The 27,584-nt window shown below is 40.9% G+C and overlaps 1 protein-coding gene across 2 annotated transcripts in view; it reads left to right on the top strand.

The window, feature by feature from the left end:
• znf609b (zinc finger protein 609b) overlaps positions 1–27,584 on the top strand; it is a 74,715-nt gene that overhangs the window by 15,364 nt on the left and 31,767 nt on the right. For both annotated transcript variants that reach the window (XM_084541009.1, XM_084541008.1), the window contains exon 2: positions 7,175–8,061. In XM_084541009.1, the coding sequence (XP_084397135.1) occupies positions 7,303–8,061 (759 nt within the window). In that variant the 5' untranslated portion in view covers positions 7,175–7,302. The remainder of the gene's footprint in view (positions 1–7,174; positions 8,062–27,584) is intronic.

Here is a 27,584-nt window from a genome sequence, read left to right on the forward strand (position 1 = left end):
TAAATTTGCTTTTTAAATGACAGCGTCAATTCATGGGAGCTATATGATTATAAGATATTTCCCTCAGTTTGATTATAGTTTGCTCATAGCTGCCTTTATGTCGACAACTTAAACCTTAAGAGCCTCTTTTAATTTACTGGTATCCTTATCAGAGCTGTGAAAATAGTTTGTCTCACAAACAGTAGTGTTTTTACATACATCATAATTAAAGCGGCTTCCACAAGCACCCTTCAAGCAGCTCTTTGTACAGCCTTCAGCTGAATCTGTTGGCAGTCACAATTTCCCCCACTCTCCGACGTGTCACTTCAAGATGTCAGCTAGCTCCTCATTAATGCAGTTATCGGCATTAAAAATAGATTTTAGTAATACTCGAGTAACGGTAATGATCAGGCATTTAGACATTTAATTAGTAGTCTTACATAAATAATTCCAGCTATTAAAAGATGGACTGCTGATCCCATGAAACTAATCCTACATTTTGATAAAAGGGCTGACACTAGCAGACAAATTTATACCAGTCGGAGCAGGATGTGACATTCATCACTGATTTCAGATGGCAGTGGGTAAATTAGCAGATGTACATTTACATAAAATTACTTGAAGCAGTGGTTGTAATAACCTAAAGTTTCCCAGAATTACCAAATGTTAGGCAGACTGGATGTGCTTTGTTGAACATGGATACTGCTGTAGACTCACTAATGCAACACAACATTTTTTTATTACCTTTGATAATGTTTTAGCTGGTTAAATGAAAACGCTTTTGCTTTTATCTTTTGAACTGGCCACAGTTGGTCCGATTGCTGATATATCCACAGATGGCATTTTTAGCCACGGCCTAAACACGGCTAGTAATCCTCATTAAGTATTATTGGGTGGTTACAATTTTTCCGCCTTAAATATTTATTCTGTTTAAATAAACGTGCCTTTACCTTGTCCTCTGACGTCCTCAATCTTAATTAATATGAAAATCTCATTTTACTTGATCATTGCAGCCTACAGGCTACAGACTCTTCTTCAATAAAACATGATAAATCACCTTGAGATGTCTGATAACGAATAAGCTGTAAAGACAGTCCTGTGGTGTCGGATGAGGGATGCTATTAAATGATTATGGTACACAACGGCACACACAGCATTCGATATGATGCTCTCAGATTGTATTTTTCAATTGCAGTTGCTTTTCGGCCCCAATCAATCAGACAGAAACCACTAAAGACGGACTAATCGGTCATTTAGTCACTTCCCGGTTTGGTGATAGACGGAAATCAGTGCAACAAGAACACGTATACAATGACCCAATTCCGGCTGCCAGTTCCTATTAGTGCATGCTTTACAGGTTAATTATTTACTGAGTCGAATTGTCGAGGAAGCAGACCATTAAATTAGCTAAATAAAATGACAAAAATCATCCACAAAAAACAACTGGTGATGGACTTAGCTGGTCGTTAGTAACCCTGATGTTCATCCGGTCGCCCAGCCTTTGAATGAGCCTCTGTTTTTCCTCACCAAAAGCTGAGTTCTTAAAACACACTCTCTATAATAATATACCGACTCACTCATGCTGTTATGCCTTGACAAGGGAGTCATGTCAAGAATACGGTCTCCTGATGCTTCCAGCTTTTTTTGCGAACAGTCATTTCCAGTCTCAGTGTAGTTGATCACATTATACATGTTCTTATTTAATACCGTGCAACACTGCAGCAACAGTCTGTAAAGCAGCCCAGGAATTGCTGCTAGCTTTAAAACATGTCTTTTTATGAACTGCGATCAAATCAAATGACTTGAAAACCCTTCCAGACTCCTGGAGGATTTAACTGCGCTGTCTGATCTTAGTGTGGATTCAGGACTCACTACTTTGATGTTAGATACTGACATTTCTGTTTTTCCACCTAACCCTGCCCTTGGAAAACATTTTGAGGCAGTGTTGTGTAAGAGCAGTGTCTTTGGCTGTCTCACATTAGAGCTTGGACATCAAGGCCTAATCAGCCAGAGAGCGATCTGTGTTATTCACACTTCTCTGGTTATTGTTGGTTTGAGTCATTTTGCAGCCAGTTCAAAAGCTGTAGAACTTCTAGAAATGATCTATTAATATGTATTAATTAAATGTTAAAGGTAAAGATTTTGATAATATTGAGGGATTACCAAAAGCATGCCTTATGGAAGGTATACTCCTTTCTCTTCACTGCGGGGATTGTAACTTCCCGTCGTCGACATATTCGCTGATAAAAATGCGGGCCGACCCACAGACTCTTGATTCCCATCACCTGGATTGCCTGGGTGCGTTTCTGTTTTGGTAATCAGCTCAAGCGCACAATCCAATTACATGGAGGTTACTGTGGCGCCCTGCGGATAGGGTGAACCAGCCTTTATACGACCTGCAGAGAAAAAGATGTGCTTTGCTAGACGTCGCACACACAACCTTTCGCACAAAAGATTATTTTGCTGTTTATGTTATTGCCACAGTTGCTGTTTTTAATCAGCGCACAACCCATGCTCTCAGCTGTGTATCTGTGTTATTTATATTCAGAAGACAGATGGAGTCACCGCTAACCTGTAAGGGTTTTATTCGGTTGAGTACATATAGATCTTGTTGCACTGGATTTTATTGCCAACCTTTGTTTCAGGTCTTTAATTTAAGCACAGCTATGTTGTTGCAAAAAGGTCCACCTTGTTTGGGAAATGGTAATCCCCAGGTTTAGGTGGGTAGGATTGAAGCTCACAATTTTAATGAAAGAATAATCCACTGGTTTTCTTTCAGTAATCAATAATGTAGTCTGTTAAAAAAAAAAGAAAAGTTACAGAGTCCAGCGGTGTGTCTCTGGAGTGTTTATTTTTCCTGACTGAAGTGAATAAACCCACACATCCTCTAGTTAAAAAATATGAAATTGACAGAAAATACACAAACCACCACTTTGCTTTCTACCCTTTGGTTTGTTGTTTTAGTTGCGTGTTGGGTGTTGGCCAGCCCCAGTGCTCCGCGAATATCCCTCTCTGTTCAACTAGTCAGTGGGTGTTTGATACGCAGGGCACGTATTTGAGATTTTGGAGGTGTTAAAATCCCCCCTGTGAGCTGTGGTAAACCAAACTTTTTCTGCGTCTCTGCAAAGACAATTTAAAGTAACTTTGGAGAAGCATCTTTTAGTCCTTAATAAGATTTGGTTCACTGGGAGGAAAGAGGAGGCAATAATCATTATGACTGAATGCGTACCTCTATAAAGAAATAATAAGATCATTACAGCGTAGTATAGGCTTGTGTAATTATACCAGCAACCACAGCAAATAAATGCCTGGGCCCCTTGGTAGTCTTATAAATAAAGCTCATATTAATCGTGACTAAAGCAGCGCTTGTGACGTGCAGTGTATTTTCTGTCAATGACGTTACTTTAGTTATTATTGTGATAGAGCCACATACTAAAATTGGTTCTGGCCAGGATAATCATACTGTGAAACGTTCACACATGCCCAATTTGGGGGCATATCTCATTTATACTTTAGCTGAGGGAATTTAAACAGTAATTGCCTGCTCTGCATTCTGGTTTGAAACACAAGTTATCTATCGATGCAAGCTGGTATTTTTCCTGTTAAAAAAACAACAACAAATCAAGGCATGTTTGATGAATTATGTTTTTTTCTTTGCTCCATTATGTCTGTCATTCCTCCGCACCTCTTCTGGATCTACACCGTTGTCAGTCACGTTTAAACAGTAACCAAAACTGGAAAATTAACTCTTCTTTTTGTGGTGGAACCGGTTTAAAGACGCATCTCAGGCTCAGGTTTTTTTTTTTCTTGCACAGATGGTGTTACTAAGAGTCACATGCAGAAAACTACGTTATGCCAGATCTGATTTTGCTGTGTTCCACGCCAAATTGACCAGAAATCGCTTTTCTCTGGGCTTTTTTTTTTTTTTTTTTTCTTGCTCTTTCAAGGCAGAGTCACCCTTACACGGCCTCTGATAGATAGCTGAATGAAACTCGATCTGTGAAAAAAGGACAAGCACTCAGGGAGTTGCACAGGCCCTGCATGCCTATCGCTCAATGGGGCACTCGTTGGGACATTTCCTCAGTGGAGCTTTTTCAAAAGGGGCTTGCACTGCAGTTCCACCAAAGGGCAGTACAGTGGGTCAACTGCCGATAGAGTTACAACCTCTCTTTTGTGGAGGTGTTGGACAAATTAGACCTCACAACTGTTTACCCAGTCATACAGGGACAGCTGCATCTCTCCGCCCTCCAAAACCTGTCACTGACTGTTGTTCCTTTGGGGAGCCATCTGTGAGGAAAAACAAGCCCAGTGATCAAATGATTGTTTTACCTCTGTCACTTCTGGGGCTCATATGAATGGCTCCTTAACTGAATGAGCTCTGTGCATTATGTGATCCAGCTGCAGTTTTGGGTCTGTTGTTCTAATGAGAGCTAAGTAATGGTAGATGGTGCAAATGATTGCTTTTAATTCAGCTGTTAGGAGCTATCCAGCTTTAGCATCTGTGCTTTAATACTTAGATGCAGTTGTTGTGTTTTGTATCTTTTACACTAGGGAGATGAAACTGGGTAAGAAGCGTGTAACAGCTGGGTGGATTGGTGTAAAGAATATTTCTTTGAGCTCTTCTATTATAGAAAGATTAATTCAATTGTACTACCAACATTAATGGAGCAGAAAATACGGCATTTCCTCCACAATCTCGGTGGATGCTCTCGTCGTCATTATAGAAGATTTGACTCGGTAAGGCCAGCAGAATGAGTCTTGTTTACACGTGTGTAAGAGTCTGGGAATAGAAAGTGAATTAGTGATAATATTAATACAGTAGTTATTTAAGTTCTCTGCTCCTCTTCTACTTGTAAATTTACAATTTAGTAAAATGTTTTTAATTTATCAAGAGCTGACGACTTGATTTTAATCAGGAAAAGTCTGTAAGACCACTATAGAATGTGAAATTTATTACTTAACCTTCAAAATATAAGACACACCATGACTATTAAGAATTTACATAGATAATGTGTAAGTATCGTGACATAAAGTCAGCAGAATTCATGATTGTTTTGGACGTTAATCTCAACAGCTTTAGTGGAAATCCAGAGTCGTTAGTATTCATGCTTGCTGATCTTTCATGTTCTTAGTGCAAGGGGAGATGGGAGCTACAGATGTAAGTGTTAATTATTTACCTACATGTATAGTGAGCTGTCAAGGGACTGTAACAGCTAGATGTCCAGAAAATGGCAATCTATGGTAGCGGACAATCGTCGTGTTCATTTAAAATGAGTCACTGGTCGAACAGTCTTTCATGCAGGTACAGTTAACACTTTAAAACTGAATGTGTTGCTGGTGGTACATTTGCACAAGCTCACTTTGGTTTACCGCGATTGCGTTAACGGAAAAATTCCAACGGTTTCTGAAAGCTGAAAGTTTTACCCCTTTCCCTGAATGTTCTAACATGCGGTCAATTGTAAATGACTGCAAGCTATTGAAAGGTATTCTGGAAAAATTGGCAAAAGCACTTATTCACAGGACATTTTCTGACCTTTTCATTGTCTAAATAAGCAAAAAACGTCCTTAGGTGTTAAAGGGTTAACACCCGTTTTAAGAATAGACAGTTGTATAAAGTGTTTCATCCTGCGGGAAAACGTGTTGGGAAAACAGAAAATCTTTCATTGATCAAATTGTTTTAGCCAGTGATGAAAAAATCTAAAGGCCATCTGTCCTTTTGACAGATTACACTGAGGACAACCGAGTGTTAAATAATTCACTTGCAAAGCTGCAAATAACGTGCGTCACACCGTCAGTGGTCATAATGTGACTCTGACCGCATGAAAACCAACTTTAGACCTCACTCCTGTCCGATTGGCGCCTAGTATTCCTGGTCTTGTCTCACTTTATTGATTGCGTTGGTATATCGCCACATAGCTATCACATCTGAGTTTCTTCAAAAGCCCACTAATAATGATGGCACAAACAAGGTGACAAACGAGGGATGGGTGCAGTAGAGGATGAAGGACAAGCAAGTACTTATAACATTCGTCTGCCACCGGCCACCAATTTTATGTCGCAAGTGGCAGCAAGAAGAGGGAGTACCAGATTCAGTCGGAACCTGAGATCATGTGGCTGAGGAGAGAAGATGGAAGCAAAAGTTTCTGCAATGTTTGTAGAACCTCACCTGCAAAGTCGTTCAAAAAATTAGCATCGAGTAGAATCTGTAGGTTTGTTCTGTACATTTACTGATGTGATTGAGTAACATAGATTTAAATAAATGTCTAAAATAATAAAAAAAAATATAAATGTATAATAATAGATAATGAGGGAAATTGGCAGATTTGCGACAGTGCTGCATTTACATACTATGTGTTATTTGCAAGGACACCCCAGTGTGCTTTACAATAAACAAGTTCCTCAGCATATTTTCAGTGTAGTGTGCAAAGGAAACCCATTGAGGATGTTGGAGAGACCTCTTTTCACAGTCACCCACTCACGACAAAAACACTAACGGCAAACAAGTTGACGTTCACATAAAGATACCGAGTTGTTCTGCAGCTCTTTGCACTCAACCATTGTTGTATTGTCACAGAGAAAGAAATCCTTAGATAAAACTCCAGCTAGCAAAGTGTGTCCAGAGTCAGAAATGACTGGGATTTGTGCAAGAATGTTGCATTTGTTTGCTAAAAGATATGAAACATGGTGACCTTTGGGCTGTATTGTGTCAGCAAATACAACGAACTGGTGTTCTCCGGAGACGTACACTGGTTCATTCATGCTCTTAAGCTCTTGTTTTAATGCACGAATACTATTATGCTCCATAAAGCATGCGGGGGTGTGTGAGGCCAGCTACTCCTTATTTATCAGCAGCGACACTATCAGCAGTGCCTTGTGAAAAGAGAGCCAGTCATTCAGACGAGTGGGGCCACCTTGGCTGTTAAAGCAGGATTTAGGCTACATTTCCCATCGTTGCTATGACAACTGTGGGAAGTGATTATGAAGAGAGGGGTTTTCGGAGCAGTGCTGTCACACCAGTGGGTATTACCATAGTGGTTTGCACAGTGATCATCAGAGAATTACTGGCTGATGATCAAACGAGATTTTTTTTTCTTGTGATGTATCCAGTGAAATGCTATGATGGAAGAGAAGCAGTGCTGTTATTTCTGTTTCTGAACTATTAGATTAATTAATTTATTTTCTTATCTCTTTCTAGGGCGAAATGTGGTTAAATGGGACAGGAACGAGTAGACCGTGAGGATTCTCTAACCCTTTCCCCCGAGTCCAAACCGTCTAAGAGGGTGTCGGACCTCACTGAGGCAATCCTGGGCCGTTGGCACTAAAATGTCCCTAAGTGGTGGCACTGCAGGCGGGAAAGGTGTGGACTCTAATGCGGTGGACACTTACGACAGCGGGGATGAGTGGGATATCGGTGTTGGAAATCTGATTATTGACCTTGACGCTGACTTAGAGAAGGACAAACTTGAGATGTCTGGCACCAAGGACGGTATGGCGGCACCACCTAGTGCAGTGGCAGCGTTGCCTGACAACATCAGGTTTGTTACCCCAGTGTCTGGCTCCCAAGGCAAGGAAAGCAAATCCAAATACAAGCGCAATAAGAACTCTAAAGACAATAGTAGCAAAGCTTCAGCTGGAGATGGGGGTAAAAAAGAAACTACAGGACGGACTCAAGGGGAGCCCACAGGCACAGCAGCGAGTGCGGCCGCTGCTGGCAACAATTCCACCTCTGGGAAGAACATGGAAAAAGGGGGCAAAGCCTCCAGAGGTGTTCTCAGTGGTAAAAAAGAGAAAGATGGCGCGAGCGGGAAAAGTAAGAAGGACAAAACAGATGGCGCCTCAGTCGTCGCAATAGGTGTCTCGGAGAAGGATGTTGTGTCTCAAGGCCAAGTTGCTTTGGGGAATAGTCGTAATGCGTCCTTTGAGAACACACAATCAACAGACTTGGCAGAAGCCAATCAAATGGGAAATATTGCACTTGAACCTGTTGGGATAGTACCAGCATTGACCACAAAACCTGACCCGGATGAGGTGGAAAATGGTAACAGTGAATGCAAGACATTAAAGAAGGTCAAAAATGAAAAGGTAAGATTTGACTTTTACTCTTTTCATGTTGCATGGTTGTGTTTGCCGTCTTGTCGACATATGTTATGTTACTGACTAGTCTGTGTGGAAGGAAATGATCAATTCCTTGGTTTTATTGAGGAACCGTATGACTATTGATGATCCATACTTTATCTAAAGTTGATTTAAGCAATTTAAGTATATATTTTAGTAATTACAACAAACACCTACATAGAAACTGTTCTGTTTGTTAAATTTTACTTTGGGCAGCTTGTTCTGCTGCACCAAAGATACTGTTTTTTTTTTTTCTTCTTCTTCTTCACAAGGCTGTTTAAAGTACCTCTGAAACACTACTGGCTTTCATCGATTGAATTATCGCCGTACGCTTTAATACAACAGGCCAGAAGGCTGTAGGCTTCTTGAAAATGCTCTTGTGATGGCTTGTTGCTTGCAGCAGGCTTGGAGATGCACTGCGTTCCCTGAAGCAGTCTGACATGTGATGCATAAAAAAGACCTACTGCTGTTTTCTCTTTTATTACCACACGATGAATAAGGGCACCCCTGACGAATATAATGCTGAGACCAGTTACAGGAAATGGCCCACACAGCAGTGATGTTCTTTTCCCTTCATGACAGCAGAGGCTTGATTCATTTGCAAAGGATGCACAATTGCCTTCATATTTTAAACATTTCTTTGGTTAAAATTTAATACCAACCAAGAGCCGTCGCGGTTAACACAAAGGTGTTACGTACTTCACGTGTGCTCATAAAGCACTAATGGCTGACTAGGATGTAATAGGCACTGCCAGCTGTATACATAACATTACGCCTGTGAAGTAAATGTCAAGTCGTGTTCCACTTTTTCTACATAACACAATTTCGGTGCTGACATTGTCGTACAAGAACAATATAAAGATCCGTGTAGCTATTCACCCACACTTATCTTGCTCACTCATGGAGTTGATCTATCACTGTGTCTATTGTATGCCTCATAGCAGCCTTTTCAAGCTCTTGCGGTATAAAAGACAGCAGAGCAGGGAGGTGCTGAGGACTGTTTTTGTCTGTCATCGTGTTCCATTCTTAATCCCACAAGCCCCAGCAATGCCTGGTGGAGCTGTGTGTGGGGGAGGGAGCTGGTGCAAAGCACGCCTTCGCCGTTTTTCCTGCTGCTCTGCAAGTGGCATGGGGGAAGGGCTGCGAGGAAGCCTGTTTGATTCCTTAAATCCAGGACAACCAGTCGCGAAGGCAAGCTGCAGAGCCTCCTTGGGCTGACTGCTATGAAAGGAAATTTCAGGAAAAGTCTTTGTAATCAAAATCTATTTAGACTGAAAAGGCTTTTTGAAGGGAGAGCCACGTGAATTGGTTGACAGCACTGAATAAAAGAGAGAGAGAGAGAGAGAGAGAGAGAGAGAGGGAGGTCACAACTGCTTTCAAATAGCTAGCTGATGAAATGTATCCTTGAAAACATGATGGGAGGGAAAATGGATGTGATGATTTTATTGCTGCTTACAGCAATTTTGGCTGGAAGAGCTTTTTTTTTTTTTAAGTCGACAACACCAGTTAATGGAAGTGCAAAAAAATAAATAAAAAATTTGTGCATTTACCTTCAAAAAAACAAAACTCAGCTAATGGTGCTTTTTATATAAATGACACATTAGCGTTGTGTGTTTTTGGTGCTTTGCGAGTTAGTTTGGGAGGCAACCCGCCATATGGAGAAACCTCAATGTTTTCTCTAATGAGAGGGACAAATAGTGAAGGTGGTCATAGGTTCTGGGGGGGCCCAAGCAAATACATATGTAAGCTATCCCCTGAGATTTGGCTGTATTGGCTAGCTCTTTTAACAAGTGTCCAAACCAATTGTACCAAACAAAGGCAGTCCAGACTAGTGAAATCTGTCATAGGGGAGATAGAAGGGGGGGGTCCCTTGGGGAGGTTGTAGTATTGGCAATGCACTGTAGGGCCTTAATGGTGGTTTATGGCTGTCATTACCCAGTGCACCCATGGGGACAAAGTAAAATTAAAATCAGTAAAAGTAAATATGAATCTGAAGCTAATGCTGGAACAAGGTTGAAAATATGAGACTGCAAAAAACTGAAGCTGCCAGAACTTGATACCACGTTTTTAAAACATGTTCTTTTCATCCTGGGCCTTAGGGAAATACTGGCATATACTGATATGGACATTGGCAACTTTTGTATATGCATATGCGTTTGTATATTAGGCCCAGTGACCAATGTTTTACATCCTTTTCTTTTGTAATGATTTTGTAATGTGCACGTTTTATGTTGTGTATTACTTTACGTGACAACCTGCAGTTCCACTGGAGTCCGCTGTGGGTGGCTGTGGCTTACGTGGTAGAGTAAGTTGTCCATTAATTGCATGGTTGCCAGTTTACATTGAACCCAAAGTTGCCCCCGATTGCCAGGCGAGCAGTATCGTTAGGGTAGAATAGCTCTATATAAGCACATCATTTACCATTTGTTTCGAAAGTTATCACTTAGCGTTTGCGTGGAATAAGTATCCACCATTGTTAGCTAACATGTGTTTAAGCTCACATTAGAGTTGAAATAAGACTGCATATACAGTATATCGTACTACACCCTTTCAACTAAAACAGTGGAGGCTATGGCTACTAGGGCTGGGTTTTTAAAAATCTATTTGTCTATCCAGATTGATCTTGATTTTAAAGATTCGATATCCTGTTATAAAACCCCCAGATGAATTTGCATAACACACGCCATTTCCTGCATCCTCTCATTAGAAATCACGTTGTGGTCTCGTGTGAGATTCTGTTTGTGCGCCAAATCTCGCAGGATCGCTAAATGAGATTAGTACAACCTGAGGTTATCCACAACTCTGACGGCACCGTCAGGCTTGAAAGATGATTGGATTTTAAAAGGATGACGACAGAGAAGGGCTGCACAAAAACGAAGCCATATGCAAGATGTGACACCAGAGGTAAACACTGTGGAATACCACATCTCTGGAACCAATGACAATATCAGTTTTAGTTCTTGTGTAAAATTGTTTTATGAATAAAATTTGAATCAGAATCAAATCAGTAGTGATACCCAGCCATAGTCTGTACTCCACTGCCAGTAAGTAAAAGGAAAGCTCCTGTAAACAACCCTGACACTTAAGATGTGAAGGAATTACTTCAGGTAATGTGGAATTTGCATATAAATATACTATCCTTGCTGTGTATTTGTGTATGAATACAACACATAATTCAAGAAAACTTGTTCCTGCATACTCGCATCATGAAACCCAAGCGTTAATGAGTATGTGTCTCGCTAGCGATCTTGTTCTCCATGGTAGAGGTGTAATTGCGTGGCTACATTGTCTGTGTCCTAAGTTAAAGCTCCCCAAAGCATCAACTCTCAGATGCTGAATAAATCATGTCTACTTCCTTCTCAAAGTGCTAACCACCTCTGAGTGCGTCTCACTCTCCCACCTCTCATTATACAAATCTAGAGGAGTGAGGCATTCGTCAGCTTCCTCGATGTGCCACTGGCCTTGATAAATGGAGCAGCTCTCATGGAAAATTACATTGGCAATGTTACTTTGAAAAAAGGAGAAAGGAAAAGCTGCACTCGAATCAAAGAGCGCAGCCACCTCTCTGCATTGCTGCTGATGTCCAGCCCGGGGAATGGAGGGATCTCATGAGAGCTAGCTTGACTTCTTTCTCTTTGGCTCTGCCTGACTGACTGTTGCTATTGTGTTACAGCTCATTCCTTTTAAGTAGTGCCAGGGATTTAAAGGCTGCGGAGCAGAAGAGAAGCCGACTTATTTTAAGACGGGGTGCAAATTACTACGACAAGCTGACTTACAAAGTGAGGCCGTTTGCTTATCCAAACTGAATTATCTTTAGAACAGGTAAGCTGAGTTGATGCTTCATTAACGGAACAATTAAACATCCGGATTAAAAACATCTAATTTCTCTCAAATCCTCTTGTTTATTAAAAGGATGCTAAAATGCTTGTTGAAATATGTTAGAGCATGTGTCTTACCTAAATCTACTCTTCGTGAAGGCATTAGAGATGTATTGATCGACCCGCAGTAGGCTCTTCTCATTATCCATCTGCATCTTCGCCTGCCATTATCAGAATATAATGGTCTGGTAACGGGTCACCTGGATTTCACTATGCGGGCGTTTCAACTGATAAATCCGGCTTCCGGGTTATCTTCATCTCATCTGAACATTCAAATATTTTCACGGCAACATGATCATGTAGAATGGACAAACCCGATCCCAAGCAGAGGCCGGCTCTGTACGATGGTTTGTAGCCAGTCGTAGCTTCCCGACTAGCCCTGGCTTTTCCAGTTTCACCATTTGAGTGATGAATACAGACTACTGGCACCTGCTGGTACGGAGAGTTACTGATTTTACTCTTATTTTCTTACCTTATGGACGTGCTAGTTGGCCATTGGCTGGAGTCTTAGCGGTCTGTTAGAGGGCAGCTTTTTGGCTTACATGCAGGCGGCCTGAATTTACATAGTCTGCCTTTGTTGGATGTCAGTGGTTTTTAGATGTCGGTCTGGTGTGTCTGGGCTCTAACATTTTGAGATAATAAGGAGCTGTACTTAGATTTTCGATGTGGTCGGACGACAAATCTTGCAAACTAGTACATTTTGAGCACAGATATTTTATCAGTGTTTAATTTTAGTGCTTAACAAAATATCTGACTAGATACTGGAATATAAATAAAAGATTCAGTACTGTTTAGAGTGATATGGCAAGTGTATGTTATGTCTGATGAAATGATTACTGAATAACAACCTATTCAACAGATCAGCCAACAGAAAGTCTAATCGTATGCAGTACAACATTGAATTATCTCCTGCTCTGCTTCATTGCTGCTGTGATACCTGCGTCGTTACGTCTGCCGGTTTGTAGCATTCAGCCTCAGGGAGTCCCTCTCTACTACAGGAAGAAAACATTTGACACTAATTGTTTTCCACGTCTGCCATTAGCTGCTGCTTTCACAATAATGCGTGAGGCTTTGAGCTCGTAGGCAAAACAAAAGACTCCACCACATAAAGCGTAAAAATCAAGGTAGTTCATAATGGCCTTTTTGATTATTGCGCTCTTTTTAATCACTGAACAGGTGCTAGAGCGAATATAAAAGTGTGATTGTAATAATATTAACACTGGTTGAGTCTTGTGTTATTTTTCCGTTCGCGAACATCCATGCCCCTAGGGAAGCTGCTTTTTGCAGCAGACTATGAAGCATACCACGCATACCACACATCTTCAAGGTTTACTGTGTCCTATCTCACTGAGTCGCCAGTGAAAATCAAAACAGCTCGTAGAGTCGGTGGCAATGAAAATAGCTCATGCAGTTTCATGATTCGGGGGAAATGACAGCAAAAACAGACATTTTCAAATGTTGCTACGTAAGTGCTTTTTACCTGGAATGGTTTAGTTTCATTGGTTTATTTGGCATCTAAAATTTGAACCTTTCACAAATACACCTTGGAGAAGAAAAACAAATCTATTTCAAAATACACTCACTAGCCAGTTCATCCAGTACACTAGTGAAAACAAATACATTCATGAAGGTTACAGTTTTCAGCATTTCTTTAAAATCAGTCCAGTTTAAATGCACCACAAACTACATCTTCCAAAAAGATGATACAGTTGAATCACCACCTTTCTGACACAGTTTCAACATTAACTAATCATTTTAACAGTCATGAAGGGGATTTAATACAGAACCGTTACATCAGAATACATTCATTTTCTGTGGTGTACCTAATGAACTGGCAACTGTGTGTATATCCATGTTTATCAGCATACATAGTAGTATTTTAAAGAGATTTGTGGCTGAGAATTTGAAATATTTCCATATCAAGCTGCCATCAAACTTCCACACAGCTTCCAAGGTTTGTTGGCTCGCTCTTGTCGTTTGGTGCGAACCCAAAATGCTGCCACATTAAAGCGTTTCCAGTGTTTTTAGCGTCCAGCTTGTTTGCACTTGAAAATGAAACGGTTGAAACATATTTTTTTTATATTTCCAGATGTCCTTAAATACATCTGGACCTTAAGAGACGGGAGCCAAACAGCATTCAAGTATTTGAATTTATTACAAAAAAAAGAAATAAAAAAAGAAAAACCTCAATCGGTAGTGATCGTCGAGTACGTCTGCACCAATGTTTAGCTCCATTGTAATGTTACAAACGGTTCAGATTCATATTGCTTCGCAGACTACTCACTAAACCTGACCTTAGATTACATTGGAGAATTGTTACAGCGTGAGCCAGCTTATACAAGAAACCACAAAGTTTATGGTGTTATTGTACATGAAATCTTTGTTAAGAGGCACCACAGGCTTTTTTGTTTTTGAAATATGTAACACTGGGACCAGATCTTTCCAGTCACAGACACAACCTGTTCTCACCTTGACCTTAGCCAATGTTTAACCTCACTCGTGTCTGCTCCCTGAAGGCTTTACAGATTTGATGGCACTTTTGATATTGAGTATAAAGTAATCTGGCTTTATCACAAGCGCAATCTGAAATGATAAAATCCTTAAAAGCGTTGTGGTTTAAGTGGTTTATTCATAGTAGCATTGCCTTGTTGGCAGTTAATGATCAACCCTTTTAAAGTTTTTCCGATTCCATCCCTCAAATTGCTCAACTAAAGGTGGTTTTATTGGCGTATAAAATGGGGGTGAAAAGTAATTATCCTACAAGAACGGTTTCATTGCAGCCAAGTTGTGTTTATAAATCAAGTCTGATGATTTTCCCAAAGTGAATCAAGTTGCATTTTAAAATTGCGACGTCTTGCTTTGGCTGTGAATGCGATATTGTTTTTTACCTGACATATCCAGACTCGATTGTTGTTGGGTTTTAAGTTTGGCAAAACACTATTTGGATCATACAGTGGGGGTGCGTTTTGACTGGTGCAGAGAAATGAAATGAATCCTGGATAGTCCTGCGACCAATCAGAGCGGCGACGTGTGTGACGCATGCTATGACAAATAGCTTAACCGCTGTTAACAGTTCGTCTTTTAAAGTTATTTCGCTGTCGCTTGTGGTTTACAACTGATGCTAAACTAAACATCCCGCTCTTCAAACAACAGCTAATTTGTTGTAAACAGAATAAACTCAATGGCGCTCAGATGACGTGAATGACTTATGTCGTTGCGGACTGAGTTTTGCCCACAAAAATTTCAGACTTGGGCTTATTTTATCTCCCCTAAGATATATCACTCTGTGAATCCTTCTCTCAAGTAGTGTGCTTTTGTTTCTTTCGTAGACATAATCTGAAAACAACCCTTTTTCAGCACAATGTCTTGATGGGAAGCTTTTTTATTTTTTTGGCTATTTTGATGTCTGAAAAGCTATTTTTGATAATTCTGTTTTATTCCTTTGGAGATTGTTGTTTTCCTTCAACAGAGAGTAATGTCAAATCTTTTAACATCACTATCATTCCAGATACTTGACTCAACCACTACCTTTTTAACAAAAAAATATCATATTATTGCGCTGTCATACAGTGAAATGCAGCCGTAAAACCGTCATCAAGAATTCATGTGAAGGTTTACTACGGGGAGACAAAACACGTTGGGCTACTTTTGCAAAAAAGCAATCACAGATCTGTCAAACAAAGCCCCATCTCCAGCTTTGTCTTTTCCTCCTCTGCTAAGCTTTCCAGGAGGTGTGTTGTGCCGTGTCTGGATCAGCCTGCTATGAGGGAGGCATGCGTGGGGGGAAGGGAGCTAAGGCTTGTACAACTAATTCAGCTCATGAAAGACTTATGCAGCAAGAGCAGCTGTCTTCCATTGTCAGCCTGCAAATTTCCAGCGTGCCTCATTTCGCCTCTCAATGCGTGAGTAGCTAGAGAGCCAGGGAGGGGAGAACGGAGAGGGGACACACCAAAATAAAAGGGGAAAAACAAGCTGGGGGAAAGAGGGAGGTGGATATCTAAACTTTAATTGCACTAACTCGATGTAGGTCTGCTTTTTTTTTTCTATTTAAGAGTGTGGTGGGTGTGTGGTTGGACCATGGTCTAATAATAAACCTTGAACCTATTCAGACCCAGTGTGCATGCAGTATGCAGTATGCAGTATGCAGACAGATAAAAAAATAAAAAAATGCTCTCCTGTGGTGTGAGGGGACAGCGAGGGCATATGAGGGGTAAGATGGGGAGGAGAGTAAAGAACTGCATGGATTAGGAGAGGAGGCAGGGAGGGTTGAACAGTGTTATGAATGGATAGAGTCTTTAACCCCCCAACACACTGAATAGTTTGTCACAGGCTGCTGCGGCTGTATGTGGAATGAGAGGAGCTGGCTGAGAGCTCTTGGATTCCTGAATCCTTGAGGCATGTGGTCTGATTAGCAGAACAAAACCCACACAGTGGGGAGGAGCAGACGTGGCTTTTTTTTTCTCCCCCCTCCTCAACTGGAATTTTCTCCCAGCGAAGAAAGAGGTGGCTCAGAGTTTGTACTGACTTGCTACGGTTGTAAAAGAGTTTGCAGACTATGTTTGGGGATTTCTCACTTGTCTCCAGAGGCTTTGTTTCTGCTCAGTCTCTATTGTTTTGACCATGTGAAAAGCATTTTCTCTCTCCCCACCCCCCCACCCCCTGCGTCTTTGCTCCTCTTGCTTTTCTCGTCCAGGTTAAAATAATTATATTGAACCGCTATTACGAAATATTTGTAGTTAAATAGCTAAGCTGCTCGTGGAAGGTTTCAACAAAGAGGAAGTTAACAGCAAGGCAGTGTTTGAGCAAGAGTGATTATAGAGAGGATTACTTGCTTCTTGCCCTCCCCCCTTATAGCCTCTCTAAAGGGATTGTTTGCAGCCGGTTTGTTTAAATGTAACGCGTTCAGTGAATCACTCACGTTCCTCGTGTGAAATTCTTCACCTCTCTGCACCATTCCTTGTTTCTGTTTTTTTTTTTCCTGAAGTAGCAAACACTTAACATTCACCACCACTTTGCCTTGTTCTTTGTCCGTCCTGCTCAAAGAAAGTGAGATACTGTGATGTCTTTCCAGAAAATTGTCTGGTGAGGTCCAGAAAAATGTTCAGAATGCACATTTGCCGCTTTTAATTGTGTTGCAGTTCCCAAATGTGACACTCTTCTAAACAAGTCCACTGGGATTGGTGGGTGTTTCTTGGTTTATAGTCTCACAATAGATGCACACTGAGGCTATGCCGTATTATGGTACGCTGGTGTAAGCGTTTATACCTCTATACGCTCGGGTGTCGGCACCATTCTGTAATTACGCCGCTAAAATGCTAGTCAGCGGCTAGCTGTGTTTACTTCCTCTGTGTGCTTTTAAACAAAGGCGACTGGAACGGAGCAACTCGTGTCGGAGTTGAATGATGAACAACGGTTACTTTTACTGAAATCACTGCAACACAGAAGATGGAGGAGAGGTCTGAGTAGATGGTTTGTAGGAGGCAGAACAAGGGTGAATTATCTGCGCTTGTCTGGCCACTAAGAGACGTGAATGAGGAAATGGATTTCGGACCAATACCAGCTGTGGTGGCCTGCTGTGCACTGATGTGTAGTGAGATTTCTGTGGAAGGTGCATGTCAGACTACGATGTAGAAGTTATGCACGACCATAAATTTACATTGTGCAGTGAGCTGAGGTTTTATCTGACTAATATATGTATGTAATATATGTTTTCAGATAGTTGTGCTTATCTGCTCATTCTCTAGGCCCCTTTCTTTTTGGGTTACAGCTTTAAATAAAACGAAATGTTTTCTGACAGAGCCTCTCCCGGGCCGCTGGCTTAAGCTGCAGAATATCCAGTCCAGACAGGATGATATACTCGATCCAGAGCGTAATGTAATTTTTTCCATACCAGAAGCGATTTGGAAAGAAAGGACCCGATGCAGCATGTTGAAGCATGCTCTATAGAGCAGTCAGATTCTTAACACAGTTCTGCACACCAGCTCCCACTGTGTGATTATCTATAATTGCCCTAAAAATACCACTCGACTGGTTGTATAGCCCTTTGGGAAAACAAGTATACACATTTGTGTGTGGCATGTTTTTGACTGTTTCTGAGCACTTGAGATGCAGTTTCACTGGAGTGTCTGTTCTTAAATCCCGAGATGGAAATAACTATTGAAGTGTCCTCAGTGTTTTAGTAAGAAGTACGGAGAGGATGTTGACATGCAGTCCTATAAATCCTATTAGGTTTTTATTATTTTGGCATATGCCTTAAGTGTTTATCTTCAAGGTGTGTGAGACATTTAAGTTATTACAGTCAGTCTTTTCAGTGTCAACCCTTGTTACACACAACTAGGCTTGTCATTTTACACTCAGTTAAACCCTTGCAGAGGTAGACAACTGAGCAAACACACACATAATGCGTAATCCATTTTCTTATCTGTCAGATGGTGTTGTTTGGGGGTGTTAGCTTGTTGTTTTCTGCCTGAGGAGATTCTCCGGGGTTTATCCCTTTCGTTGCTTTTTGCTGGATGTCAAAAGACCGTCTTCCCAAAATAGAGCAGCCGTTGACATTTTGGCATGAGAAATCGGAGGAGCAGGTTAGATCGTGTGCGTGCCCCTTCCCCACGCTCCATCATGCCTAAGAGCCGAATCTGAGAGGTCAGCCTCGAGAGCAAAGCTTTTATACAAGCTTTTCTCTAATCCAGTGACGGTCGTGCGCATTTGGGGCCTAATTGAATATCGGCGGTTTAAATTTAAATAATGGCTTCTTGTGTATTAGAAAAATAATTGAACAATAGAGAGGTCTTCTGACTTCTTCTAAGAGCAGTGTGCAGTAGGGGTTTGCCGTGTTGTGTCTGTGCATGTGAGTGTGCATGCATGCTTCCAAGCTGGGAAGTACAAATCTGAGATGAAAGGATTTTCTTTCCCATTCTAATCCACACAGACAGCTAGGCCCTTGTGATTATTCCCGCCCCCTTCTCTCCACTCATCTCTTTGAATACTGGGCCTTTCTAATTCACCCTAAAAAGGGTTTCAAAAGGGGATTATACTGCTGATAGAAATTAAAGGGAGAACACGTCCGTCCTTTGGGACCAATGTCAAACATTTATGAGTCGACGGATTGCTTTCACAATATAGACAATATAGGACTGCGCTTGTAAGAGTTGTAACTGGTTTAAAGTATGCAGCCTTTTTTTTGTAAATACTAAACTTGGCATATAATATTTTTAATTCTATCGTGAGACGTTATTAACATTAAATATTTGCTAGTGTTCACAAAAACTCACCAAATCTGTTTGAAATTTGTTGATCTGCAAGAATCCCCTTTACATTTTTGTAATTATGCAAAACTATAATTGTTATAATGCTTGAAATTGACAACTATCATGAGAAAGTATTTATCAGCAGATTTGGATGTCACTTAAAGCAATATATTGTACATTTACCCGTAATTTAGCGCTTCGAAGCGCTTCGTCAAGGCGTATTCTTTTCATGCAATAGTGTTTACTTTGGATTTATTTACTTGGCGAAGCTTGGTTCTCATGATATTATTGCACTGATGCTTTGTATGTTGGGAAAATTGAAAATTTTAGTATGAGGTAAAGCATTATGCGTCTTGCTGACCTGGGCCACGATCCAACAACTGAACGCTTCATCACCACTGAATCCCGTAAATCCTCACCCCATTCTAGTGCTCTTCAAGTGAAAGACATAAATAAATAAACTGTATATGCATTAAGTGTACATACACTATTGGATTGTACAGCTCCCCCCCTGCCCTAACAGAAGTGTCGCTTTGCTGCCAAGTCCTTCCGAACTTAATGACATGCAACTGTTTGACTTTGGCATCAAGGAGTCAGTCACTGTTTACATGACATTTTAAATTTATGTAGCTGGCAGAGGCTCTTTGACCAGGGCCAGACTTGGCCCACGAAGGGGTGAGAGCATTAGAATAACAACATATAAAGAGTTATGATGAAGTTACTGTCAGCAGAACAACCAATTAAACCAGCTGTACCCTGCGGATGACTCAACCAAGCATTAACTTCAAAGCGCATGAGCGGTTGGGGAAATGTTTAATGCCAGTGGAGAGGCATAATACACAGAGCCTAACATAATAGCAGAACACCCATCCAGTGTAAATTGGATGAAAGGCCGTATAAAAGATTTTATAGACTAAATGTTAAAAAATATTAAAACTGGACACCTTGTACCTGAAACAATTCCTGCAACTATATCCTTTTATTTATCCTCTCTCTCTGGGAAGTCGTCTTAATACAGCAGACTCACTTTCAAGACCTTTGAACCCTGCGTCTTATAAATTATTTGTATGTGCATGATTTAATGTATTAAAAACCTTAAAATGCCATATGTGATAAATGTAGGTTGTCCTCTGCTTATACCTCTGTTCAAGAATTGGCTGTGTGCCCATGACTTTTATAGTCTCCAGTGTATGAAGGTTTGATTTTCTCATGCTGTTTCTTTCCCTTAAACAAGAGTAGCACATGCATCAAAGTCACCTCTGCCACAGCAGAGTCCTCTCATGAATGCTGATATGCTCACCAGAGACTGCATCAGTGTCCTTGAATACAGAAGCGTTACATTATCTGTGGTAGGCAGAGAAAGAGTCCCCTGTCAAAGCGTTGCCGTGTTTTCCTCCCATCCTCGTTCCAGAGCTGTTTGGTCGGCAGTCTCGTCTGTAGTGTTTTATTTATTACAGTTATGGGTTAAGGCTGTGATGTGGGTTGTACTGCTGGAAATAATTAAGCAACCATAACTGTGCAAGAAAAAAAAAAACCTTTAGGAATCCAGGTGGATATAACTTTTTATGAGAGTCACCATTGGGCGACACCTTATAGAAACTATTATTGGTCCTGTGGTCAACACTCCCATTCATGCCCAAAGGCTTTTTATTGTCCCCCATACACAAAAAGAATGAATGTCTCTAGACTGTTAGGAAACTAGAACCACCTGGACGAAACCCATTCAAACATAAGGAGAATTTGCACGCTCAAAACTAAAATGTCTGGACCAAGGAGTTCACCCAGCGGGGGCACGTAGAGGTAATAAATGGGCAATCGGCAAAAAGAAAAAATAGATCAACGTTCTTTTGCACCAATGACGTGATTGCGTTGACTCATCAAGTAGGTGCGCGCACAAATTCTTGGTAATTTAGCATAACTCTACTGTACACGCAGTTGTTAGACTGGATGATGAAGTGATTGTCACATAGGTTTTATTTCCTACAACAGAACCCTTTGTTGAGGTTTTACTGTGCAGATGTGAATGAGGGCTGGAAATAGTGATGCAGTGTGTTTGGAAATAGAGAGGTCGTTATTCTGTTTACACTTTATACCGGTGCTGATTAATATTTATTAATCACCGCGGTCGGAACATGACATTTAGTCCCTTTCTAGGACCACTTGTGGAGAAAGTAACAATAATGTAATGAGAGGGTTGGCTGCAGTAAATCGTTTATCCCCCATGTGTTAATCCAATCTAAACTAATTGGTTAGTAATTTCTTAAAGGTTAAGTTATAGATTTGAGTAATGTATGTCTTTATAATGTCAGAGAAGGAGTTGTATTTGAGCTCATTTTATCTTTTAAACACTACAGGAAACCATGTTTATAGCATTTGAAAATCTCTCTTAAATTTAAAGATGTATTACAAACTCGGGCTGGGTATCGCTACTGATTTCCTGAATCGATTTGATTCAGATTGTGTGGCTCGTCTCTGTCGTAATATGTTTTTAAATTCAATCAGCTTTCTCTCAGAGTTGGAGCCTCTGTCGTTTTTTTTTGGATCTTTCTCTCATGTGTGCTAATCTCGTGTGCGATCTTGTGAGATTACGAGAAATTGGTCTGAGGATTGTACAAATTGATTTTGAATCGGAAAATAGATTTGTTTTTAAAGACTGGGTTGATGTGTAACAGCAGAAACAAGTTATGAGTGCGGCACTGGCATATTATTGTTTTCATGGCAATATGCTGGGCATGTTAGCAACCGTCATTTTAAGTTTTTCCTGTCCACCTGGTGGATGCAGGTCCAAAATTCCCTGTTTTGGTCTCCACCAACTCCTGTGGGAAATAGTGAGGCTCTTTAGCTGCTAAATACTCCACTGTGTTCACCAGCTGCTCTCTCAGCACTTCTCTCTGCTGCTTGGTGCTGGGTATGTACCATATAGTAGGGTTTTAGAGTTTTTCAGCTGAAAACGGCTGCCTGCTGCTGTAAAAGCAACGCTGTGAGAGTGAACCTAAATGGTAAACATGTGGGCTGGACAGATTAAAAAAAATAAGAGCTGATGTTTGTAGAGCTAAGAAACTAAAGTTGCAGATTCAGCTGATAATTCTTTATTGGTTCATGTCTGTGTCGGTGACCTCTTTCAGAAACACACTTTCACTGTTGAGTTATAATATATGTGTGTGCTTTATGTGTTGTTTTGGACCATATCTGAAGCTGCAGGTCTTTGTTACAAGTGTGAACTTCTTTTACTATGTGATTAAATCAAGTAGAAAAACATTTAGCTGGGTAACTATTTTTAACGTGTTCGTTTTTAACGCCAGCTTTATTTACTGTGCGCTGTTTCAGCTTTCTGTTGCTTTTAAATTCCAGTTATTATTGTAAAGCACTTTGTACCTTTTGTCTCTGAAAACCAGTATACAAGTACATTTCCTTCCTTGCACAGATGTGATGAGAGGTTGATGGCTTGTCAAGTCAAAAATTGATTCCTCAAACTGGATATACACTCACTTGCCAGTTCATTAAGTACACTAGTGAAAACAAATGCATTCTAATATAACAGTCCTGTGCTAAATCTCCCTTTAGGACCCTTATAATGTTTGACACATTTTGACACTACAAACCACAGCCTCTAAAATAAAAACACAATCGAATTAATATTATTTTAAACACATGCTCAACATCATAACCTTCATGAAGATTTAGAGTAGGACTGTTATATGAGAACGCATTCGTTTTCACCAGTGTACCTAATGAACTGTCAAGTGAGTGTACATGGCAAGCTTCCCGAATGATCGCTGCTGAGATGAATTTTCAATCTCCACCCAAAGAACGGACAATTACTTAAGTATGCTCCATTTTTTTATTTTTTTTTTCTATGATAGTTCATAAAAGTCCTTGGTTATTTTTTTTCCTCCTCCACCGTGCTACTTCTAAATGTCCCCAAAGAACTTTATTGCGTTGTTGTGGTGGCAAGAAGGGAGGGTGTGTGAGTGGATCAATAAAGGTGAACTTAATATGGAAATGAGCTCCTGCTTGTAGTGGAGTCTGGGGAGTTGTTTAGTCCTTGGCGATGAGCTGAGCTCGCACATTCAATTATGTTTCGTAAGGAGGGGCCTCCCTGTCCATCTGGAAAACTAAATTATATTTAATCATATCCATTAGGTTTATACATCCCCTGAACAGTGGGACTTGAGTTGTATGTTGAAATTATGTGGGTATTTTCATTGTTAATAATAGAGCCAATGATATTAGACTAGAGGTCCTGGGAATTTGAGTATTTCTAAGTAATGGGACATTTAACGTGGCGAACAGGATGCAAGAATTCTGCATGACCTTCAGACTATCTGGGGTTTTTATGTTCACATACTGTACAATGTATTAGATTGTGTTAGAAGTAGAGGTTGATTCTTCTTCTTTGAAGTCCAGAGTAAAAACCATCGCAACTTGTCAACAGAGGTTTTTTTAGAATTTCATATATATGCACTGAGATTAATTATTAATGCGTATTTCATCTCAAATCAAGTGTTGGCTATGAATTATTAAGCAGCAAAGAGGCGGATTACTTAAAAATGTTCTTAAAACATTTAAAATAATATCCCAATATGGCATGAAAATATATATCTTTTTGGCTGACTGACTTTGATCATTGTTAGTCAAAGCCCTTGTATGTTTTGGGATTTTTATGGAAAGCTAACATGAAATACTCGCTGAAAGGCTTTTATCTTTAACTAATGATACATAATGCCGACTCCTGGCTCTTCAGACTGTCAGTTTGACAGTGAGTCCTTAGGATAAATAAAGATGGAGGTATCATCTGTGTTTATGGATAGCAGCTGCAGACAGGCTGGAAGGGAGGAGGAGGAGGGGTTGGACTACAATGACTGCCCCGACTGTTTATTTTTATCAGGGCATTAGCAGATTAGGCACTCAAACTAACAAGGTCATCAAACTCTGATGGCTGAGAGCAACAGACCTCTGCTAAGCGGCTGGCCGAGAGGGGAGATTTGCTGAGATATAGTGGGTTTCACTTTACTCCTGCTCCCTCGACATCACCGCAGCCCGACTTTATTAGTGCTTTTAATGATCTGGAGAGCATGGATATAGAGATTCCCTAACTGCGGCTGCAGTGCGGTGGCTCTACTGTATCGTGCTGACACGCTGCCACATGCTAGTCTTAGACACGTTTGTTGGCTCAATCTGGTTTTGTTGTTGTGCCAAAGTGCGTCGACTGATTAGCTTTAAACCATTTCAAACGGCTTTTAAGTTTATTTGATACCTGCTGGAGTCGATCTTGTTTCTAGGTCAGCCTTTTTTGGCGTGTGTTTACTCCAGAAAAACATTTCTCACTTAACTCCCTGGATAATACCATAGTCTGTTCCAAACTATAATTATCAAAACAAGTCATGGCCACCCTGTGTGCATCAGAAAATAAACTATGGGGTAACTTACCCTGCTACACTCCTCCAGTGACCTGTCTTTTCAACTATTTTTCCCTCTGTCTAGTGTTGAAATGTCGTGTGGTGTGAGCTACAAGACTCACTGCCCCCAAGGTGTATTAAGGTGTAAAAGTCTATAGGGTTTTGAGGCTGTAGTGCAAGAACTGCTGGCACTTAGTAATAGCGCACATCACCGTCCATTAAGATAGACATGGTTCAATGAGACAGCAAGCAGTAGAGGTCAATCAGAGTAGCAAGCCCTAGTTAAAGTAGCAGCAAGAGCAGTGAGTGCAGCTCAAGCGCTATTTGCAGTGCAGTACACTCCTACACGTATATCTCTGCTTCTACATCCACAGCCTTAACCTCTGAACAGCTCAAACGGTCGCTGTGTGTTCTCAAAGATGACAATGAGTTGAGTTTGGGAGCCGATCAAGGGATTTCTCAAGGTTATCTACTATACGCCAGGTAGCTAAATTGAGCATTACTATTTACAGCCTATGCATATTGCGAAATTCAAGTTAGGAAAGTAGGAATATCATTATGACCAACTGAGTAACACAATTGCCTTGTTGTCATGGCAGCTTCCAGGTAACAAGTTGACATTTTGTCCTAAAAGTTGATGTGTTAGAAGCAGGGGAAAAAGGGAACGACGACTGGATCAGAATATCTCCATAACCACAGCTCGTGTATGGTTTTCCCCGTCTGCAGTGGTCAGTACCTAGCAGAAGTAGTCCAAGATCATGAGCCAAGGCTCAGTGATGCACGAGCGTAGACCAGCTCATGTATTCTGGCCAACATGCAAGCTACCATAGCTCAGATTGTTGGAAAAAAAAATAGCAAGGAGTCAGAACAGTAAGGGTGCCCATGATGACCTCTATCCACTACCTGAAATGTCTATAATGTGAACATGAGCATCAGAACCTGACCATGAAGCAGTGGGAAAAGTTGGCCTTCTTGGATGATTACATTTTCTTGTACATCATACGGATGGCGGGGCACATGTGTGTCGCTTAATAGGGGAACATATGGCACCAGGATGCAAGGATGCCATTACCATGGGGGGGGTGCTTAGTCTACGACAATGCGCAGGCGGTGGTACATATCAAGGTAACAGCCACATAAAAGCCAGGACCCAGGTTTTCGCAGAACAACATTACATCGTAATGAGATCATCAGTCTTATTCACTTCACCGATTGGTGGTTTTAATGTTATTGCTGATTGGTGTATATTTAGCATCATTATTTACAGCTTAAGCACATTGCTAAATTCACGTTAATGCATCATCCAGCCTCGCAAGTTTTCCCAATATGACAGCCAAATGACAAGCTGTGCCAAGTATAACATTTTGGTGTGACTGCCCACAATAGAAAGTAATTGGCAAAACGCTTTTTCTCTTTTTGAAAAGTGTGTTTATTGATGTGCGGCTTAGGATTGTCTTTCTAATGTTTGGAGAAGGCACCACCCACAGCACAGAGTCAACACAAGGGAAACAGACTAACAGAACGTCTATAAATAGTTTGAGGTTAGAGGCTCTGGGGAAATCTCACTGCCTGAATAACAACTTGTTTTCCTTGTGTAATATGTGGGAATAGTAAAATGTCTTTTGTTACTCGGCTGATAAGGTTTCTGGATGTTTTGTCTAGGAGCATTTCTTTTCCTTTAACTTAATGCGCAGCGCTGCTTTGGGCTTTTGAATGCAGGACGTACCAGAAACTGGAGGTTTTGCTGCAGCTGTCAACATTTTCCTGAAACATTAAGTACACCTACACAGGTTGCTAGAGTGTTTTTCTTCCCCCCAGACTGATCTCACAAGCTTGTGTTTGGCCAAAGCCTCAAGACATGTAAGGAGTGTGAATCATTGGTATTTGGGTGGGAATCTAGGTGGCTGAGCTGTTGATGACAGCCTCTCAGTTTGTTGTCAGGTTTCCCTTTGCTAGGAGATAAGATTTATGACTATGGAGAGGGCTGGCGAGAGAGAAATCCTTGTAGGCTCAGCTTAGCTTATCTGGATTTCTGCTCCCAGCACAGCTACTCTCCCCGCCGGACGCAAGTGGGTGACCTTGACAAGAATGTGGCTTATTGTTGTAATAGATACTGTTGTTGTCAACTGACCTGTGGTCAGAGCAGGGGGATGAGGAATGGGAGAAAGACAAAAGAGAAGAAGCAGATCACCAAGAGAAGCCTGAATCAGCATGTAGATAGGATTAAGTGTAAATAGGTTGCAGGTGATTACGTTTTAATCTTCCTGCATATTTACTTAGCTACAATAGAGGTAATCTTGCCGGTTGAGCTCTAACGGTTGATTGATTAATTGACTATGGGCGAATGTATCAGACATTTTTCACTAGTGAAAAAGATTGTTTCCTAATATAACAGACCTGCCGTAAATCTTAGTTTCTTGAAGGTTAACATGTTCAGCAGAGAGAAACGGTGGAATCATGATCATGCAGTTGAATCGCCACCTTTCTTACACTGTTTCAACATAAACTGAACATTAACAGTCATGAAGGGGGATTTAGTGCACAACGTTTTGGTTGTATATACAGGAGCTACACATTCTGTACAGTACCATCAATCCACAGGACTTCCAAATGTTATAAGTGTCACTAAGAACATCCTGCCACAAACCACAGACAATCTTATAAAGCCACCAGTCAAAGAGAGTAGTTTTGTTCCTCTTTTTTTCCTACTATAATTGGGTACAGACGCAACACGCTCAGGCACTTCCTCCTATAGTCTTTCAACACATTTTGCATGCAGTAAACATAAAGGCACGTTCAGGTTGCCCTTCCTCTGTACAGCGCTTTCAGTTCTCATGATACCCATCAGCCCGCCCCAGAGTACTTCAGACCCAACCCCCACCCTGTCATCGAACAAACAATACCCACGCCGAGGCTCACAGCAGCCAGCTGAGCCAGAGAAGAGAGGAAGGAATTAGGTTGACAAG

The sequence above is a fragment of the Chelon labrosus genome, assembly GCF_963514085.1.
Source record: "Chelon labrosus genome assembly, chromosome: 3".
In the NCBI taxonomy this organism is placed as follows: domain Eukaryota; kingdom Metazoa; phylum Chordata; class Actinopteri; order Mugiliformes; family Mugilidae; genus Chelon; species Chelon labrosus.